Source organism: Vanellus vanellus (assembly GCF_965231255.1).
Source record: "Vanellus vanellus genome assembly, chromosome: 6".
Classification (NCBI taxonomy): Eukaryota; Metazoa; Chordata; class Aves; order Charadriiformes; family Charadriidae; genus Vanellus; species Vanellus vanellus.
Genome location: NC_138911.1, coordinates 30006514 through 30022443, shown reverse-complemented (window position 1 = coordinate 30022443; position 15930 = coordinate 30006514). Strand labels below are relative to the sequence as shown.

The 15930-nt window shown below is 42.9% G+C and overlaps 1 protein-coding gene across 1 annotated transcript in view; it reads right to left on the bottom strand.

The window, feature by feature from the left end:
- Nucleotides 1–1043: 1043 nt before the first annotated feature.
- The window catches only part of MAPKBP1 (mitogen-activated protein kinase binding protein 1), a gene marked incomplete at its 5' end in the record, with an annotated part of 100386 nt that continues 85499 nt past the window's right edge, over nt 1044–15930 (bottom strand). Inside the window, 11 exons of the mRNA XM_082485506.1 lie at nt 1044–1418; nt 2425–2510; nt 5988–6899; nt 7691–8001; nt 9553–9631; nt 10535–10705; nt 11183–11328; nt 12942–13111; nt 14081–14317; nt 14828–14877; nt 15572–15720. Of these exons, the coding sequence (XP_082341632.1) occupies nt 1125–1418; nt 2425–2510; nt 5988–6899; nt 7691–8001; nt 9553–9631; nt 10535–10705; nt 11183–11328; nt 12942–13111; nt 14081–14317; nt 14828–14877; nt 15572–15720 (2605 nt within the window). The 3' untranslated portion in view covers nt 1044–1124. The remainder of the gene's footprint in view (nt 1419–2424; nt 2511–5987; nt 6900–7690; nt 8002–9552; nt 9632–10534; nt 10706–11182; nt 11329–12941; nt 13112–14080; nt 14318–14827; nt 14878–15571; nt 15721–15930) is intronic.

Here is a 15930-nt window from a genome sequence, read left to right as displayed (position 1 = left end):
TTTTCCTGGAAAAGCAAGAAGAAAACATTTTCACAGTGAAATGAACAAATGATATGGATAAGCCATTGGACCAAAGATCTCTCAAACCCAGAGTTACACTGTAAGAGATAGAAACCAGCTTTTCCATGTCACTTCTCAACAAATAAATCATCACTCCAAATTTCCCCATCAAGATAACATCAAAGTCAATATCCAATTACTAATCATGAAAGCTGGCTGAAAAGATACTTCCATATTTGCATTTAAATCCCATTTTTACAATGTCTGCAGAAAACCCAGTCTGAAGTATCAATATAATGTCAAGTTCCAGATTAAAAATAACACTACTGAATTCATTAAGTAATCTCAAAGCATGGTCCAAGGGTTGCAAAGCTGTGCCCCAGAGGTGAATGCAGAAAAAATATAGAGTGGGGACTGTCTTGAAACAAGAGAGAAGCAGACAGGGTTGTCGTGACAACAGTAGGATTACTCCAGGTAACAAACCAAGGCAGGAAAAGAAAGAACAGCAAGACAAGATTTAAGCAGAAAACAGTTCATTAATTGCACAGATACTCCAGCCTGTCTCCCTGTTGGGGGTTCATAATACAGAGATTGTTTCTCGCTGGGATATGGCAAAGGGAAGGACAGTTTTTGTTAAAGGACAAAGATAATAGCCACCAACGTGACATAGAGCAACAGTCAGAAATATAAATTAATAAATAAACCCATTAAAAGTCTGCTTCTTGATTCTCCTGAAGCCTTGGAGAGGAAGGGACTGGCTTCACTTGGACTCCTTTGTTTTTAGTCAGCAGTTCAGAATTTCTTTGATTAACTCGATTTTCTTTGTTTCTTTAGGTGCCAAACATCCTGACCTCCTGGCTATGAAGAAATTTCAAGGTAATTCCTCCAAACTCCTCTTTCAAGACTTTGTCTAGAGACAGGAAGTTGAAGACCATTGGGGGAAAAAAATATTAAAACTGTGGCCAGCACATTGCTAAGAATTAGAGCAAGTCAGTTGTAGGGGCCTGAGGAAGTCCATTTGTAAAGGTGTCCCTAGACCCATGCGATGATAGCATCAGTCTGAAGCTCTGTGGTCCTCTTGGGATTATCTCTGTGTATTCACAAACACCCGAAAGCCAGCCCTCTTAGAGTTTTTTGTCCATGCGTCGTTCCACTGCTTGTAGCAATAGCTCTGAGTACTGTTCCAGCAAAGCTAGTGTCTGCTCATCTCCCAAACTCTTGGGACTCGGTAGATTGGCACCACATCCCTCATTCAGTGGGCTACTGCTATCTTGTGGCTTTGCCAGCACCTCCTTAACCTTTGGAAGCTCTTCCTCATCCTTCAGAGAGTCCAGTTCTTTCTTCATTGAGGAGAATGTCTCTGTCAGGAGGCCTGCTATTTTATCTTTGTCAGTAGAAGACTCTGTATCATTTAACACCTGAAAATAGAGGGAAAAGAAAAAAAAAAAAAGAACACATTGGGGTTTAGGTAGAGCGCCAAGTAAGCAGTTTCAGCCCTTAAAGGAAGTGAAGCCATGACGATTTGCAGACCATTCAAGTGTCTTTTTCTTCAACATTTGAGGCTGCCAATTTAGTCATATAGCAGGGCATGCATCCAACACCACTAGTCATACAAAGTCCAGAGGCATTACTCCAATAGGACAGAGATGGGAAGCACATTTTTGGGTAGTGTTCTCCTTATACTGGGCCTAAGGAGGTGCTATGTTTCCCAGCTGCAGCAAAGGGTCACAGTCTCCTTTCCTTGCTGTCTGCCAGATGCAGCTGGGCACAGGAACAGAGCAAGGTCAGAGAGCTAGTGCAAGCACTAATGCCAGAGATGCAGAGGAACACATGGCAGAAGCTCGCTGTGGAAGTTTCATGCCTATTACAGGAGACTTGACAGATCAGTGCTAAGCAAAGAAACGAAGAGCTGTTATATTGCTTTGCATGTAACTCTGGTCTGGCAGTGAGAGGGAGAGGCGAGTGGTTGCATGTTCCCTCTCACAGCTGGATTCCCATGGTATCTCACATTTGCTAATCCTTTTCCCAGGCATCAACAGAGAACAGTTGGGGATAATAAAACTTAAACCTCCTTTAATACTTCGTATCTCTGAAGCACTGTATAAATATTAACTAATTCCCTAATACCCCTTTCAAAAAAAAGTGTACTGTTATCTTCAGTTTACAGATAGGCTAAACAGACCAAAAAGTTAATTGATTTGCTCTGAGTACCATAGCCAGCCATTGGAAAATCCAAAAGTTGGAAATCAGGAGTTCCTGACTCCCCGGTTCAAGCTTAAGGAGCGTTCAAGTGGAAAACCAGTCAGCTTGTGTCACTTAACACCCAGTCAAGAGAACACTTTGAGCCAGCAAGCACATACATTTGATGCTCCCAGGCTGTAAAGCCAACCTACTCTAACAGAGCCCGTGTCTGAGGTCACTCACCATGCGGTAAAGATGAATAGCTTTGCGCATGCTGTCCTGGAGCTCGGATACCACGTGCTCACACTGCTCTACGCTGATGCACGACTCTGCAGGGAAGGAAAAAATAAAAACCCAAACTAAGGCACAGACACACTCCAATATCTGTGATCTCACAGTTGGGTAAGAAAACATTTTTTTTTAATATATATTTGAAAGACCATGTGCACATACTTCTTGTTCAATTTTTAGGGCTGGTTTAAGGCAATCATTAAACAAGCAAGTTCTACGCGAGATTTCCTTCATACCATCTAGAGATGCTGCTTATTTTAAACCCTCTTATTTGTCCAGTCTTTAGCCTCTCTAAAGTCAACAATGTTTTTTCTCAGATTGCAAATTTTTGTTACAGTCAAGGATAGTCACAGACTACCCACACCATTCTCACTTATAATTAAACGTAAGTTTGAATGAAGGCTTCCAGTGGCAAAAGGGACTGATCTGAGAAACCTCTAATTTATCCTCCACCTAGTCAGAAATCTACACACTCCCCTTAATGCATCCATCTGCACAATGTACAACAAAGCACTGAGGATGAAGGATTATACTGAATTATTATAGTGTTCTCTAGTGAGGACTGAGTTCCAGAGGAGTGTTGAGATACAAACCCAATCACAAGAGAATCACATTTCTGAGCAACCCAGGATATGCGCTGCTGATACACCACAATTCAAAAATGAAAAACAAAAGCAAGCAACTGAGGAACACTGTTGAAGATTCCTGCCTGCCTCCGCCATATATTATCTCCAAGGTATCAGAGTTGAAGGCCTGCAATGTTTTAATAAAGTTAACACTCTTATGAGTTAGACATAAACCATGAACAAAGACATAGACACACACACAGTCTGCAGTTATCTTCAATTTGCAAAGGCCTGGACAAAGGCCATTCAAGTTCCTTTAGTAACCTAAAACCAAAACTTGGTCACATTAGCACTATTATTTCTGCACTTCTAAGAATGTCATCTTTGAACAGGCTGGAGGGGACCTTAGTTAATTTTATGAATACATGTAGATGATGCATAAACAAATACAGCTAGAAAAACATCTCTTTATATATAAACAAACACATCCAGAAGAACAAAGGGGCATGAACAAATCCTTCCATCTGCTTTTTTTGTTCCCAAATCACCCAACCTTGTAGAGTTTGAGCACAGTGGGTTTCAGTCCAGTCCAAGATTCATTTCTTGCCTTTTATTTTTTTAAACTTTTTTTTTTTTTTTGGCTGCTCCCCTCCTCTCCTCTTTTTGTTTTAAACACAGCTGTTTCTTCTCATGATCATTTCTGGATTTCTCCTCTGATCATGCTTTTTATGCTGGTCTCCAGCTTTGTGAGATGCCAGTCTGGAGAGAGGTCACAAACATAATACAAATGCTTGAGTGACAGGCATTTTCTGCCTCTCGGGTGTGCAGAGCAAAGCTCTTCAGAAACCAGCACAGACTATTAAACACAGCAACAGTATTAAGCACATCTACAGTATTTTAACTGTAGATGTCAAAATGCTTTAACAAAAACAATTAAGTCTCTTTATCTGCAACTGTTATACAGGCAGGAAAACAGGACAGAAAAATTAAGTGGAAACCCAAAGTCACAGAGCAAGTCAGAAGCAGAACAGGTCTCTGTCAACACTGCAGTTCTAATTTAAACTGCCACACTATGATCCACAGAAGCCACAGTAAATTGTTCATAGCAATAGCCAACTTGGATCTATACAGCTTTTCCAGCATCTACCACTAAAAATTTGGGAAATGTGGTCTGCAAGAAACTGAAGGCTGGCAGCTGGATGTTGAGAAAAAATATAATAATTGGGGATCCACTGTGCTAAATCATCCTAACTCTCTAAAGGATGCTGCTAAATATTCAGTCAGGGTGTGTTGTGTATTGGGAGCTGCTTTAAAAAAAAAAATAAATAATCACTGCTGCAGAAGAATTGCTCTCTCCACACTATTTGTGTTAATTCTGCAAACAAAGATTCCTAGCAACTGACCAAAAACCATGTGATATGTAGCCTGATACCCGAGCCTAGAAGAGAAAACTCAGCCTAAAGAGTACAGACAACTGGATTGTAGAATGGGATACCACAGCTCCAGGGTTGCATCTGCTGTTGGAGGAAACCTCACCCCTGTGAGGGTAGGGTCTGAAAGCTTCAGACGCACTTGCTGTTCTACAGAGCAGCTACGCTATGCTATAAGAACAGCAGGTCCCTCCAATTCCTGTTTTGCATAAGAGTGCTTCAATCTTAGGGCATTTGATCCCTCTAGAAATGCAAAAAGGAAAAAATAAAAATCAGTGCATCAAAACCAGATTATCTCTCTGCAATGCTCTGGTGCAGAAATATTTCACTTAACCATTGCGATAAATGGCGGAACAGCCTGGCACCACAGAATGCTGTTGATCAGAGGATTACAAAGGCGTCACTTCTCAGGTATGAATAAAAACAGCATAGCGAAAAGGATTAAAAACTGTGCACTGTCTAGCCCCCTGAAGGTACAAGGCATCAGTGCAGTGGTTAACATCCAGCTTCCTACTGCACAACCCAGCTGAGTATTTCAGGAAGGTGTATTTTCCTTCAGGTTGTGACACAAAACACAAAAGAAAACCTTGTGGAGGTTTTAATCCCACAGCAGATGCTGTCAGACTAAACTGTGTCATTTCTGCCACTGGAGCTTTTCCTGCCTTGGAGGGCAGGATTTTTGCTTCAGTTTGAAGTTACATGCTAGTTTTAATTTGATTGAAGTACCTTAAACCAAAGCCTGTAACAGATCCAAGAGCTGTCGTCAGCATGTAAAACAGTATCCCACCTCATACCTTTTTCCCAAACTAGAGATAACTCAAAAATTAATCTGTGTTCTTTAGGCTCAAACCCAAAGGCTAGGCTTTATGTGCACTGCATACCCAGTTTGCAGACATGTCCTCAAAGCAGAGTGATAGCAGCACAGAGACTTTCTCACTCTCACAGGTGGCTACAGCAAGAAACCTTGGTCAAGCCTTAGCCCATGTGAGAAAACTGTATGCAAACCCTTCTGGATCCTGCACACTTGCACATTAACAAAGTAAAGCCTGAGCTGCCTGGCATAACTTCACTGTCGCTATCATCTGTGCTTGCTAGGTTCAGCTAGCACATGTTGGCCTGCACCTTCATCTGCTGGTCAGATATGCTCCGAGAGGGGCACCGGGGATGTAACCTACACACACTCATGGGGATTCACAGTATGTCAGCTTTTAGCATTGACTAAAAAGAGGTTTGAGCCCCTACAGGTAACTGTATGACTAAAACCACAAGAGTGCTGAAGTCTACAAAACATTCAGCTTCAGACATAAGACCCAGAGGAAATGGAAATTAAAGACTGAGAAAAAGATGTCAGGTTGAAGAAGTGTCTCACCATTGAGGGGATGGCTTATGGAACGAGACAGGTGCAGACAAGACGAGACAGGCCAGAAGCTGGACGTAAAGAAATGTGATGGGATCGTGAGGCGGTTCACAAAGACAGGAGACAGAAGGGGGAAGAAAAGAGATGGGTATCCATGCACACCTGAGACCTGCGCCGAGGCAGTTATAGATGTAGGAGACCTCGGCCTGATGGGGTCTAGTGGGCAAAGTCCAGGTTGGTTGTCTAGCACACAGGCGATGCCAGTGATCCTCTCCCTGCACCTGGGCAGCGTGCCCTCAGGAGACCTTAGGTGCCGGCCCTCTGACAACTCCCTCAGTTTTGGATTAGTGACCCCTGGCTCATCCTCACAACCCATCCTTGAGACTGGACTCTCCAGTGGGCTCTCCTTAGCAAGTCCTGTTGGGATCTCTCTACCAGGAACCAGAGACCCAGCAGTTTGATTCTCCTTCTTGGAGGTTCGGACCTCAGGAAAAGAGGGTTTCTTTTTACAGGCCCCAGCAGGTGACTGCGGAGACTGTGGCTCGAGGAGGGTTTTTGGTTTGGTAGTGGGTGAGAAGGAGGCCAGTGTGGGTCTATCAGGCAATGGCTTGGGTATGTCAAGAATCAGATGTGCTCGGTTTGATGATGCCAACTTGCTGTGGAAGGACTTGGGAGATGAGCAGTTCACAACTGGCTGAAGTGCTGGCTTCACTGGAACATTTTCTTTCACTGGTAGCTTAATCTTCTCAGCATCTGCTGTGGAACTAAACTGTGTCTTCTCTGCCACTGGAGGGCTAGTCCTCCCATCAGTCAGTATTTCAGTGGAGTAACCAAGGTACAGATTTTCCCCTACAGATACACTCCTTGACATCTTAGCCCGGAAGCTGGTTGTGGGGTTCATGTAGGACTTTGGTTTTGCAGCCCTGACATCTTTGGCCAGCAGAGCACCAGATCCATCCATCTTCAACATACTGGCTGATAACACCCTGCAATTGTTAGGTCTGGGGTCCTTCTCAACCACCAAAAGAGTCTGAGGACGCTGCTTGACAGAGGATACCACTCCAGGACCCTTATCTGTGAAAATTAAACAGACAAACATACCAAAAATAGACAAGAGCCTGCCATGAATTCCAAAATCGGAAAGTAACAGAGCTGCTCCTGTCTATATGCCTCAGCTCAGCCCCTGGGAGAGGTGTACTGAACTGCTACTTCAGGTTAGTATCACCAAGCCTCAACAACTTTCTTTTTTGTCCATCCCTCATCCTACTCACACACTGCTGCTTACCTGATGAGAGAGACTTGTTCTTAAAGCGTATGGCCAGAAGACCTCAGACCACTGTGACCATTAACTGAAGAGGCCAGAGGAAGCAGGCAAAAACTTACATATGATGCTGCAGTGATAAGATTTGGGGCTTTTTTTAAAAACAAATTGAGTGCTTATTGATGGTTCACAAGTCGATTGTTTCAAAAATTGAGTTCTTTCACACAAACTGCATGGATACAGCAAGCTCCCTCTTACTGTCTCCTCCTTCCCTTTTTCTCTCCTCCCCACCCTGGGGAGCTTCAGTCTTGGCCTGGAGCAACCACCCACAGCAAGACAGAATTTGTTTGCAAATAGTTCATTTCACCCTTGGCATTGCTCCTCCTACAGCTGCCAGACAAGTATCAGAGACTGATAATTAAGAGACCAGCATCTGCATTAAAAATTAAAAGTATTTTCCCTTGACAGGCTAAGAGTTAGAAGACATGCAAAGCCTGTAGCTCAGAACGCAGAAAGACATAAGCTTAATTTAAATTTCTACTCAAGCTCAAATCTCCCCATTTCATTCTTGGGTTTACACCATCATTCCAACCTGTGTTCTTACCCTCATGAACGAGGTCATGAACTGACTGTGCCTTTCTCATCACTGCATTCACAGGGCCTTCTGGAAAGGATGCAATAACCCGTCCAGGAGCCATACCAACTCTGCTGGCCTCCAAAGCTGATCTGCGTTTTTTCTGGACATAAACAGCCCTATTTGAATTTACACTCTCCAGGATCTGGCTGTTCTCCAATGCATCACCAGGATGGTCGCTGCCATTTTTCAATAGGTCTGGTGTAAGCCGATTGCTCTGCGTTGTTGGCTCGATGGGCTTTGAATCCAGTATCAGATTTGATGAAGAGAGTGACAACCGTCTAGAGAACACGATAAAGAAATCCCAGTTAAAACAAGCAAGCATATTGCTCTGGACAAACAGGCACATGCATTAAGCCAGCTTGTCTGGCATAAAGAGCCCTTCCCTATCTGGATTTTTTTTTTAAGTCAAAAATGTCCTAGACTCTTTATTCTACTCATCCCTGGAAGCACTGGTCTTCAGGCATTTGACCTTAGGCTATGAGACCACAAATACCATTGGGTCACTGTTTCCAGGGGGGTCACTGTAAAAGGTGAAAGCAAAAGAGAAGGAAAATTCCAGGCAGAGGGAAGACTGGGCAAAGTCAGGGCAGGTCTTTTCTCTCAGCTCACCTTACTAACAATGAAATCTTTTCAGTTCTGAGATACCCTAGAAGAAAGTAATTATACTTTCCTAACATTATGAAAGCATAATTACTAGGAAACCTGGTCAGTATCTTCAAGAGGTAAAGCCTAATTTCCTCTTCCTCTCCACTTCAGTTGAGCACAGTGGGCTTACTTCGCACAGGAGGCAACTTTCAATCTGGCATGTTTGAACAGCTGAACAGATTAAAAGCCCAGAAGTTTTCATAACCTAAAACTACTTCTTGTTACACCTCTAGAGTGTGAGTGACTTCCTTCACTCACCATTGCAACTCTCCAGAAGCTTACACAATAGCTAACCACTGGCTTTCTTCCCAAACATACAGTCCCAATGCAAGACAAAGAGGCACTCCTGGCAGCAGCAACTGCAGGTGAACACAGCAATGACAAAAAAATTTCCCTAACATGGTGAATCTAGACACAGCTGGTGAACCATAGAAGATGTACCCCAATCAGCTCAGTCCTATGCAATGAAATTAATTTGAGCTGAGATTTCAGTTTGTCATTTTAAAGGAATACAGGAGTATTTGTTTGTTTTAGACATTTATGAACCCAAATCAACAAAAGTATTTACCCTGTTTTTTCTTTTTTTGTTTCTTTGTTTTGTTGGGATTTCTTTTTAAACAACAAGGGAAACAGCTTGGAGAGGCCTTTTGGGGTGCTTTAGGATTCAAGTTTTTTTGGAAGAATAATATTTCCATGGGGCTTTGTATGAGACACCAGAGCACCCTGTGAAGGCACGGGACTGAGAAACAAAGCTGACTAAGAAAGGACTGTAAAACAAAGGAAAAGTTGACAAGCCTACTTTCATTGTCCAAGCTGAATGAAATGCAAAAGAATAAACAGAGCATAAACAGTGAAGAGTACATTAGATGATTAGCGATTCCTCCAGCTTAATCAATCAAGGCATTAATCATAAAACAATTAAGCACATTGTTGAAAAAGGAAAAAGAACAAAACAACAGTGTTGCTTTAGGAAGAAACAGAATAGCTAAAGTGACACAGGATGGTCTGTCCAAATCACAAGGGTCTGCAACCAGCCTGCCAGGTACTATGCTAACACTTTGCTGTGCCTGGGCACACCAAGGCCAGAAGTTTGCTCAACTATTTTGACCCAGGGCCTAGCATGAGACCTACTCACACTAGTGAAAATAGAAAGACAGAAACACTCAAAACAAGCAGAGCCATACCTGAGAGCCGGGGACTGGGAAAGAAAGCGAGAGGAGATGCTGAGGTTTTCAGTTCTTTCCAGATTCCTACATGAGCCGCCTAAAAATTTTGGTTAAAGGGGAGAGAAAAAGGGAGCATTTTAGTCACAGAACAAACATTCTGACACATGCATTTTCTTATCACAGAAACTATCAAATGTTCCCCCGTATCCAAGGGGATTTTTTTGAGCGAAAACCACAGAGAATGAAATAATTTCATTGCCTTTGCCTTTTCTGTTCTACTTAGATTACTCTGCCTTAAACTGCTACTCTCCCTAAGGGTACGCCTTCTCCTTTTTCACTTCCCTTTGTGTCCTGTCCTGCCTGTAGGACTGTGAGGCGCTGGCATCAAACAGAAAACAAACCAATCAAAGGAGGGGAAAAAAAAATAAAAGAAAACAGACAACTCACATAGTATTGCTGCCTGAAACTATTATAAATTCTAAAAAGATGCGCTTTTTTCTGGAATTGGTCGATAAAGAATAACAAGCTCCTTTGCCATTCTGATGTCTCCTCTTATTCTCTCCCTCCACCCAGCATTTCAGCCTTTTCTTTTGTGACATTTGTTATGCCTTCATATACCACTAGAGGCCACTGCACGTCACCTATGGGGGGGTGGAGGGGGATGGATTTGAACACACCAGTTAATACCCTCATAAACAAGAGGAAAAACTAGTCCGGGAACAAGAGAACTGCTCTTCAGAATTCCAGGGACAACACTTAACCCACACTGACACAGACCCCAATTCCATCCACACAAACTTACATGCAGACCGATGGAGTTATCAGATGTCGCTCTTCTTTAGACCTCTCTACATTGGTTCCCCATTTTTGCCCCCCTCATACGCCTTCCCCCCCCTCCCCCCGATGAAAGCTCCACAGAACTTGTAGGCTGGTTTGATTTATACAGGGGACAAATCTGGAGTGACCTCACAAAGTCCCCCCACCAAGCAGAGTGCTGTACCTTTTCCATCAGTGCTGCCCAGGGTCCCAAAATGCTGTTTAAGGAACTTCTCCTGATCAGGTGTCTGGGGTATTTCTCCCTCCGGCATGCTAGTCCCCACATCCTCCTCTCCTTCCTCTCCCTCCAGGTCTGAGACACCGTCCACACTTAGGGGCTCAGTGCTTTCAGAATCTGGGAAAAGGCAAAAATTCCAATGCTGTATTAGCATAATCACAGTAACATTAGCCAGGTTAATAAAAAGTCAGCAAATATGCTAAATTGAACCTAGAATGTTAAAGCAAAAGTCGGTCAGCATTAAGTGTAATTCTCTAATCTACCATATCCCACGAACAGCATAGCCTATGGGACAATCAGTACTAAACCTGCCTCCTCACCTAGCAAGGTAAAAGAAAGCCAAAGGTGCACAAGGAAAATGCACTTTAACCAACTCCGGTTTCTACAGTGGCTTCACTAAAGTGCCTATTCAAATGCAGCTGAATCTTCGCAGCAATGCTAGCAAGTCTAATAGGAGTGTGACCTCTGTTCAGCTCACGAAGAGGATCAAGTATTAGAGATCAGAATAGCAACATGGCACAGAACCACCCCAGCAAGTTTCTGCAGTGTTCCACATCACATGTAAGTACACTTAATACTGTATTTGCATCTTACCTTCATTTGGATGGTCTGGGCTGGACAGACGACTGCTGCTGTAATCTACAGAGCAGGCACTGTCAGGACTGTGTTTGTCTGGGCATCCATTACTGTGATATCCTCTACTTAGCTTCCCATGGGGCAATGCTTTTACCTGGAACTCACTACAAGAGAGACAGGAAAGATACAGCACTAGAAGAGATATTTGATTTACATGTAAAGCAGTACATTTTAACATTAATAAGGCCTTACCTGTGTTAGTAACACCTTTCATTACAAAAGTACGGCTTTAAAGAGAAAAAGAAGTTGATTTCTCTCATCATTACACAGTATATTTTTTGCATTTCATTAAGCTTGGACAGTGAAGTCTCAAGGGGACTGTCTGACTTTCTGGGCGTTGTCAGTTTCCCATGATTACCAGGCACCAGCGCAGCACTACCCTGGTTTGATTTCCAGCACAGGTGAGGAACAAATGTAGAGGTCTATGTAACAAAAAAAGGGACTAAAACCAGGCCTATACCTGCATGATAATAGATTTGAGCCCTAATATACTATTTTTTCCATGTGTATGACCTGCTTCTTCGGGCAACTTCTGCATTGCAAAATAGAGAAGATTCTGGGTTTGAGCAAGACTAATTTACTGAAGAACGTCATACAAAAATACAATATTGTAGGATAGGGTTCCTGATTTCTGTTGTGATTTTACAAGTCTTATTTTGTCAAATGACACCAGCACCCTTCTTTTGCCTAATGCCTGAGGACTTCAGTTTTCCACTTTATGATGTACTTTGGTTTCAGATGTACTCCAATGCAAGGTAGGATGCAGATGTCACTCAACAGAACTGAATAGCAATTACCCCTGGCAGCTTGCAAACTCGGTATACTTTGAGATGTGTCCACTCTGTATCCAATATCACCAGAGCACCTGCCTTTCTTACATGATGGAGCTGCGTACGGGTCTGCTCTGTCCAAATGTTATCATAATAAAATTAAAAATGTAAATAAAGAGAAACTGGGAGAAACCTGGCAGCTTCAACTGCAAAATCTTGGCGTGCACTCTTGCATAAAAGCCCATCTAAAGCTATCAGCCCACTCTTTGTAACAGAGCAGGAGGAGACAGAGGAAATTAAACAGCTATTAGCATCAGGTTAAGAGGGGTAGGGAAGAATAAAATTCAGGGAAGGAAAAAAAAATGGAGCACAGAATGAAACAGAAAATTAAGTGAGGTGAAATTAAAACAGAAAAAATGTCAGTGGAAGAAAAAAGGTCTCCACTGTCTCCAGTGTCCTTTTCAATTCCATCTGTCTCATGCAAGCCATTCTATTTCCCCAAAAAGGGTCATGACATACTACATTTGTCAAATTCTTGCCCAATTAGGTTTGAAATTGTCATAAATAATAGTGTCCTGTCATTTCTCCTGGGCAGATATTTCACTGCCACGTAGACACCAGTGTTGCGTGGTTTTCCAGCTTCCAAGCTTTCCTTGCTTATTTCAACTCAGATAAGGGAGAAAGCAAAAAGGTTGCTCTCAAGTTGTTGATTCAAGAAAAAAACTTGGAGGAGGCTGCTAATGTGCAGTTTCCTCGGAGGAAAGATTATTTTAATGGTGCCTTCTTAGCTGCAGACTCCTTGAGCATCAGGCTGGCATAAACCCCTCAACTAAACATGCCTGGCATCAATCAGGCAGTAAGTCAAATTATCCAAGTTACCACACAAGCTGCAAGCAAACTAAAACAGAAACGTCTAAGCCATGCTCAGCAGAGAGCTTATTTTTAACCTGCTAGGGTCTGTGGGATGGATTTCGTCTTGCTCAGGGTAGATTACACACTCCTCGCTCTCAGAAGGTTCCAGTTCCTGAGAGAAAATCCCCTCTTCACAAGACACAAGTCGAATCACTTGGGGTCGCACACAAGACCGGTTATCTTGGGGAGGTATTGAGCTGCCAACCTGGTTTAAAAAGAGCAAAAACTAGGTATTACCTGTGTTTTTCATTAAGTCAGCAAGAGCAGAGCTAGAAAGTATGCATTAGAGCACAGAATATGATCATAAATCTGAGATCAGAAAACACAGCACTTCTATGTCTTTCCTGTTCTTTATTTACTAAACTCGACAGACTACTGCCATAGTTTCTTATTTTGTTTCCTGTTTGTAATGCCCTAAAATTCTCTGGTAAAGTACCGTACTCCCCATCCCTCCTTGACCATACATCAGGAGCGTAAGCCATGTGGCAGCAGGTTCTTTCATTACCTTTTATAGACTGATCAGAGTACAGTTCAGAGAAGTCTGTGGGCCACAGCTGAAAAAACACTGATTTACTGCATGCAGCAAGCCCAATCTTCTTCTCAGTCACACAGTTATAAAGGAAGGAAAAACTCTAATGAAGTTAGGCACTAGGACAGACTGCTACTGGAAAACAGGCATTAGCTTTCTGAGGTATGAGCACATGTGACTTGCTGTGACCCATGAACACAAAGATTAAAGAGAACTTAATCTTGCACAGCGCACAACTAAGGAAGTCACATGAGCCACATTTCAGTGGCTACTTGAGTCAAGAAAATGCACCCCAGCAGAGTGAGCTAACAGGTAATCAGGTACACATCAGTAACACTGAGCTCAGCTTCTCAGCTTGTTTTTGCCATAATCATAATAAATAATCAGAGCTGAAAGAAAACATGAGGTCTTCCCTGTCATTGGAAAGAAACCTTGATCCCATATGGGCTCTGCTATAAGATAACATGTTGCAGAAGTAATGACTACAAAAGAGTTCTCTAAGCAGGTTTCTCAGAAGGCATTTAGAGCCACCTCTAAAGACAGAAAGAATGGCATCAGGTAGTAATAAATGTAGGTAATAATAAACAGAGGCAGGACAAATGCACTCAGAGTAGATTCACCTCCTCAGAGTAGTACTGCCCTTACTTTGTTGATGTGTACAGGAAGATCTGACTGCTCTTCTCTGTCGTCCCCATTGCTGTTTTGAGACAGCGAGTCTCGACTCGGAGAACGGGAAACAGAGAAAGACTCCAACTGACGCAAGTCAAGCATGGATTTCACAGTCATCTCTATGTTGCTGGTTGGCTGGGACCAGCGCCCACGTTGCCGGGGCATTTTGCTCATTGGTGCCTCTGAGCGCTGGATTGCTGCTATCTCTTTTGCCTGAAGGAAATTGAAAGAAAGACAGTCTTAGAGACTGAGTTCTGCTGATGGAAAAACAGGAAAGAAAACACAAGACCCACAGAAAAACACAATTATGGCCACCCCCATAAAAGCCTCAAAGCTGCCTGTGACACAGCTTAAAATTCCCCCCTCAAGTAAAGATAACACTTTTGTTGCTGCTTCTTGCATAACCGAACATTTAAATGCCTTGTTTGGGTCCAAGTATATGATCAGCTTCAGCACTACATGACATTCAGGCCAGAAATGAAGGGGACAAAAGCATGACATCTGATGAAAAAGATACTGATGTAAAAAACCCAGGTGAAATTGTCTCTTAAACTAGGCTCTATTTTACCATCCCAAGTTGTTCTTCACAGAGAGGCATCTCAATGGTTTCCCACTGCAACTGCACCTTTCCTACCAGTGAGAATTAAGTTTTTAATCTCCACGGGAATTTATTTTCCAGTTTCCCTATGACAAGAAATAGAACTTGAAGGTTTAGTAACTCACCCTCCGCATTTCCCAATGGGAAAGGCTTCTTGAGAGGGTAAGGTCTGGATCTGGAAAGAGGAAAAAAATATATACCTAAGTCAGCAGTCCAGCTTTTTAAAGATCTCTTACCTCATCTTTCCTCAAAGGCAGCATTCCTACACCTTTTGAACCAGCAGCCCACTGCCAACACATGCTTTCCTATAGACTACCGAATTGTTGTATCCAAATTTTAATGGAGACACAGTGTTTTACATAAGATTTTCATTGACTCAGCAGACCCACTGCAGAACACTTACCACAGTGCAGTGGCCCACCAAAGGCTTGGGAAAAAACATTGCTCCAATACACTGTAGCATCTGTATAAAAATATCTCAAGTTTCTAATGGTAGTCTCTATTGTAAGTTTTATCAGATGTCTCTAGAATCCTTTGTGAGATCTCCTTTGGCTTCTGTGGACTTCTAGTAGCTTGTAGACCGAAGGTCAGGACACTAATTCAAAATTTGATTGGCCAGTTGGAACTAGCAAGAAACTTGGCAATTTAACAACTGAATTTCTAATCGGAGAACTCTGAAATGTACCCCTCTTCAGATGCAGGAGTGGGCAACTCCACATTACCCATTGATGTTGATCCATCTGTTTCTGTCTTGGTCTTTCTCTTTCTGCCCGTATCTTGTTATCCCTAAGCCAGTGTCTCATTTTCTCCCCACTTCACATTCATGCCTTTTTTCTCCACCTCTGCCCATGCCCCTCTCCCATTTATACCTGAGTCTCTCTCAGTGTTGCAGCTGGACTGAATATGGAAAGACTGCAGCCCACGTAACTCATCTTCATCATTCCCTTCGTCTTCACCATCCTTGTCACTGTCTGATGAGAGTGCAGGCACAGAGGACAGGGCTGAGATGGATTCATGCCTGGGAGACATGAATTGGAAGGAGTATTATAGTCTCTCTCAAGAATTACCCACCATTTCAATCCCTATACCAGGCAGTTTTCCACTGTATCTCCATCCACACTTAGAAGGCTGCCTCAGCTCTCCCAAACAGCCATCGCTCCAGCAAAGCCCATCTCTGAGAAACAGGGGAAGTTAAACCCTGCACAAAGGTGTGCAGGGCCTGCCACAT